The following is a 6,000-nucleotide window of genomic DNA, read 5'->3' as shown; positions in this document are numbered from 1 at the left end:
TCTAAATTTTGTCTCCTCTAATAGTCTTAATATCATCGGCAATAGCTATAGCATCCATTGAAATACCAGCAATTCCTCTTCTAGAAAATCCAGCACAGTAGAGCCCATTCTCTCCTTTCCAACTTATCAATGTGCCATCTTCAAGGAATATTGAGCTATAATCCTACATACAAATGAAAAACATGGTATATTATTTGAGATAACGATGGTAAAATTATTAGTAAGTGAAAGTAGTAATCAAGAAAACTTATCGAGAAAAACTTACCCGCACACAATATTTACAGGCAAGTGAAAATTTTTAAGACTCAAATATAAAATTTTTAAAAAAGAAGAATAATTTGCAAAACATACCTTTAGCCATTTGGTAGCAATATTCTTGTATCCAGTAGCAAAAATAATTGCATCAAATTGATGTTCATCTCCATTATCAAACACTACTGTATGTTCCTTTATATATGATATTCCAGGAAGTACCTAATAAACAATTCACCAAAAGTTATTTCACAAAAAAATCGAAGAATTATTTCCTTTTTTTATAATAGATTATTAGTTTATATTAGATGAACTATTTACACAAATTTGCTGTATTGGTAAAAATTACTAAATTTTACAGATTTTGTAACTATAACAGTTCAACTGTTGCCCGTGATAATGAACGTGTACTTTTACTCTTCTTCATTAAGTACTACTACTAGATTCTTGGAAGTAATCAAATTTGAAATCGTGATGTGCGCCTAAAAATACATCACATGTTGTACTTTTACAATAAGACCAAAACCGTTGGAGAAAAATTAAAGCCATCTGGTTTTCACATAATATTTTTCAAAATAGAATGAAATAAAATAAAAATAGTATCGTACCTTAATCTGTCCAAGTTTAATCTTGTTAATAGCACCAACATCAATCACTGGAGATCTACCTTTTGATATTTTAACAGAAAATGGGCCTTTTTCTGGTTGTGGTATTCCTAATTCTGCTAAATTTCCGAATTTAAATTTTGCGTATATTGCAATTACAGTATCAACCAAATATATTGGTAAATATTTTAGCAACAACATAGCCGTGTACACCATCTCCCTTGTTAGAACATGAATCTGCAGAAACATTAGGACAACATAAATTAAAATTTTTAGAATTAACAATCATATATATCAAAAAAATATTAACAATTTATTGTGCATGTGAAAAAACTTGCATCGTCTAACTATAAAAAAGTTATAGGAGAACATTGTTAACTATAATGTAAATGTACATATTTATGACTGGTTGGTCAATAAAATAGAATGAAAATCATGAGAATTTATGTCCATATTCCGACCCTTTCACATAAGGGTATGACCTGTTGTTGATGGTCAAGAAACTCGTACCAATCTCTTGATGAATCGAGTTACAACATTACAAATGCTAGTAAAAAGTAACTGGTACCATGTAAAATAGTTGATGTACAACTAAACTGATCGAACACAACCATTTAATTTTTTTTTATAACAAACAAAAACCTACTCACATGCAAACTAAATAACGATAAAAGTAAAGATAGTTAAAGCATAAAAATATATAGACTTACTGGACTTCTAACAACAATTGATGCGTGACTTTCATAATTTGAAAGATCAAAAGCTATTTCCATCCCAGAATTTCCTGATCCAACGACCAATACCTTTTTATCTTTATATTTTTCACCTGATCCATAATCACTTGAGTGAATTATTTTGCCTTTGAAATTTTCTATTCCTACCATTTTTGGAATATAACCTAAGTTATTTTCTCCGGTAGCCAAAATCAAGAAATCACTAGCATACAATTCAATCTCTCCACTAGTCAAATTTCTTGATTTGACATTCCATTTCTTTTCCTCATTGTTATAAAAGGCCGCTTCAACACAAGTTTTGAATTTTGGCTTGATGTTAAAATGATCAACATACTCATCTAAGTATCGAATAAATTCTTTTTTTGGCATATACTTAGGTGTTGAAGTTTGATGTGACATATATGGAAGTGAACAAAAGTCCTTTGATAGATGCAAATGAAGTCTATCATAAGTCTTTTTCTTCCACAAATAAGCACAACAATCTTGTTTTTCTAAAACAACATTTTTTATGCTCAAATTGTTCAAGCAAGCTGCAACCGCGATACCGGATGGTCCAGCTCCAACCACAACAATGTCGATTTCTTCCTTTGTGAAATTAGCCATCGCAAAATTTTCAGAGAAGTTCTTTTTTGAGAATGTTGAAAAGAAAATTGCAATAAGACTTCAAGAAAGGAAATTTAGACTATGTATGTATGTATATATTGTCTTATACTTGTTATATTTTTTTTCCTTTTTTAAATTGTAATATAAAACAACAATTACAAGTAAATATAGAATTTTTATTATTGAAACAAAATCAAAGTTTTGTCTCAATTCTTTAGTAGATGTGAAAACAATTAATTGAAAGTTATCTTTAGCTTATGCTAAAACGTGTCATATAATTTTAAAAAAGAGATAAATTACCAAAATTAATTGAATTTGACTGAAGTTTATTCACTAGCTAAATTCAAAGTATATTTTCTTGACTTTTTATCTGTGTCTTATTTTCAGATAAACACTCAACTAATTATTAACTTATATTAGTAAATTATTTTCTTTGTTAAAAAAATTAGAACTAAGAAGACATATGATTTTTTGATATATTAAATAGGAAAAAAATTAAGTATACCATCGAATTTTAAGAAAAAGTCTGTCATATGCCATTCATTTGAGCTATTTCTCAAACGAAAATGACATATATGACCGAACTTTTAAAGGATAAAACACAAATGAGCATTTTCTCAAAGTTTGTTTAGAATATTTGAGTCTTTTCCCTTTTTTGCTTTAAGCCAAATTTTAAAGAAATAAAAAGGTACTTATTTGACCAATTCATTGACGAACCCCGCTAAAATTGGGCAAATATATTTTTCATTCAGTATCTTGAGGATCAAGTCGAGTATGGGAATATCAGGCAAAAATACTTGCACATTGAAACTTAAGGTGAAATTTTAGTTGTGTTTGTGTCAACTTTGCGCAAGTTATCCTTCTCTTCTCTGTTTCGTGGCTATCGGACCTGAACCCATTGAAAGTGAGAAAATTACAAAGGGTGATTCACTCAGAAATTCACTAAGAAAATCATTTTCCAATCTTGATCATTAACGCTTCCATCTTGTTCATTAGAACCTCGATCATGATTATTAGCACCTACTTCTTGTTCATTAACGCCCCAATCTTGATCAGCATTTTGTTCATTTGCGCGTCCAAATCTTTGGTATTATACACCGAGTTTCAAACAATGTGCAATTGAGCCCTCGGATTAATCGCTTCACACTAACAGAAAAAATTTAAAAATCACGAATCTCACCCGATATTGAAAACAGAGACGACATACCCAACAATAGGGGTTTATTTATACAGAGGCGCCGATGTAACATTTCAATTATAGTTATTGTTTTATATATGATGAGTTTCATGATGATTATAAGGTAGTAGTCATTCTCTTTTTTTTTTTTTGTGATATTCTGAAAATTTGACCTAATTGATGGCTTGTGTGGCGTGTGCATCCACCACGAGACCAAGTCCGTGACTGAGAAATACTAAGAAAAACACACAATATTTATGTGGAAATATCCTTGCTTAAAAAAATACAAGAATAGTTGATACACTTCGTACGAAGAAGAAACTCATTTAGAGGCTCAAAATGCAAAATTCAAAATAATCATACTGATTAATCTGATATCGAACTTAATAAAATTAATCCAACTCGAATGAATCCAAAATTTGGACCAAAGTTCTTATATCTAATCTGAATATGAATAATGTGTATACTTAAGGGACCATTTTCATAATTTTATCTAGAGTCGTCAATATTTACACAAACTTTGAAATTTGATGGGCCAACGGGCTTATTTGGGCCAAATTAAATACTAGGTTTTCTAATATAAAGTTAGACTCTTATAATAACACAGTTGTAGTCATATTATGAATAAGTGTAACTTCTAAAAAAAAATATCACATTTCACGCACCATCTCAATTTTCATCAACTTCAATGAATGAACAATTTTCATCAATTTCAATGCAAGACTCGAATTCGACATTCTCTAACCTTCCATCAGAACTCATCACTGAAATCTTCTTAAGGCTTCGTGTGAAATCTCTCTTGCAATACAAGTCGGTTTCAGAATACTGGTTTGATTTAATATCTACCCCTAAATTTATCAAATCTCATTTCAATTTATCGAATACTAACAAGGAAAACACCCATCATAGGCTTATGATGAGAATTTCCGGGCCTCGGAACAATCATCTTATGGATTGTTCTTTTAGATCTTTTACTCTATGATTTTGTTATCGAGACATCTGACTTGAATTTTCCCATCAAAGAACCTTATGAATTTTATCATATTTTTGGTTTCGGTGAATGGATTAATTTTTTTGACTTATCTTGTGGATGACATTATAAGAGTGCACAAATAGACACTTGAACTTGTATAAAGTTGAACAAATAGACACACATGCCTTACATGTCATCCTACATGTCATTTTTTGTCCTACGTGTATTGTGCCACGTAGGACTCATATGTTTATTTATTTAAAAGTTTAATAGTTAAAGTGCTTGTTTGTACATTATAAAAGTTGGAGGCCAAAATTAAAATTCAAAATCAAATTTAGGGTCCAATATATGTATTATGCCACTATTAATTGTTATTTTTTCCTATCTTAACTTTGTTCCATTTTTTTAACAACTATTATTACCATCTATGTATTAACACGCACACAGTTACCAACCTTTAAGGTTCTCAGCATTATATACATTAGCCTCAATAACGATAGAATATTAGTTCTATTCAAGTTGAGATTGATGTGTATAATTAAAGGAACTAATATATTTTAAGTGGTTTAACATATTTATTTAATAGATATTTGAGAGCACACATAATATTTGAACCTAAACTGTCTAATAAAAATATTTTTCTTGTTCGAGTGCTCAACTAAATAAATCATAATTCAAGTGACTAAATAAACTTTAATAACAAATTTGAGAGATTATTAATGTTGCACTATTGAGAGGCATTTTAGTTGTCATATTTTTGCTTTTTGAGAGACGATTTTACTAATTTTTGAAGTTAAATTAAATAAAAATAATTCAAGTATTTTAAAAATACAATTTAGATAGGCATAATACATAAATATGCCCTTTAACTTGATTTCAAATCACATTTATGCCCTGGTGTGCACAAGTAGACACTTAAACTTGTATAAAGTTAAACAAACAGACACAGATGTCCTACATGTCATCCTACATGTCATTTTTGTCCTACGTGGATTGTGACATGTAGGACTCATGTGTTTATTTATTTAAAAGTTGGATAGTTAAAGTGTTTGTTTGTGCATTTTGAAAGGTTAGATGTCAAAGTTAAAATTTGAAGGCAAGTTTAGGGTCTGATATATGTATTATGCATTCAAAAGTACTACTCCGTTTCTTTTTAGTTGTCATGTTGCACTTTTCGGAAAAGACAATTTCACTAGTTTTCAAGGTTATATCATATTACATTCATTCGATATTTTAAATAAAAAATTTTAATATCCAAAAACTATACGAAACTACTATAAATTACAACTTTTTGCATATTAATATGATTTAAAGTACATTGTAAAATGTTAGTCAAAGTTCTTATCATTTGACTCTAAAAAATGATATTCTCTCTGTCCACTTTTAATTGTCATATTGCGTTTTTCGAAAGTTAATGTGACTAATTTTCAATGTTAAATTAGATTACATTAATTTGATATTTTAAACAAAAAATTTAGATATTCAAAACTATATGAAAAAAAATACATCGTAAAATATTTATCAAAGTTCTTATCATTTGATTTTAAAAAAGAAAATCATAACCGCTAAAAAGTGAGTAGAATTTACGATTTATCTCATATCATAATGATATATCTTAAAATATTGATCTAAGTTCATATGATTCGACTCTTTAGA

The 6,000-nt window shown here is 29.0% G+C and overlaps 1 protein-coding gene across 1 annotated transcript; it reads right to left on the bottom strand.

The window, feature by feature from the left end:
- Position 1: 1 nt before the first annotated feature.
- On the bottom strand, positions 2 to 2,194 carry LOC107030935 (probable indole-3-pyruvate monooxygenase YUCCA10). The gene is made up of 4 exons (XM_015232152.1): positions 1,568 to 2,194; positions 861 to 1,094; positions 352 to 474; positions 2 to 163 (listed from the first exon to the last, which is right to left on the bottom strand). The coding sequence occupies exons 1-4, from the start codon at positions 2,192 to 2,194 to the stop codon at positions 2 to 4; spliced, it is 1,146 nt and encodes a 381-aa protein (XP_015087638.1).
- Positions 2,195 to 6,000: the final 3,806 nt, after the last annotated feature.

The sequence above is a fragment of the Solanum pennellii genome, chromosome 9 (assembly GCF_001406875.1).
Source record: "Solanum pennellii chromosome 9, SPENNV200".
Taxonomy (NCBI): domain Eukaryota; kingdom Viridiplantae; phylum Streptophyta; class Magnoliopsida; order Solanales; family Solanaceae; genus Solanum; species Solanum pennellii.
The sequence above is the reverse complement of the archived record's forward strand: the minus strand, read 5'-3'. Positions and strand labels throughout refer to the sequence as shown.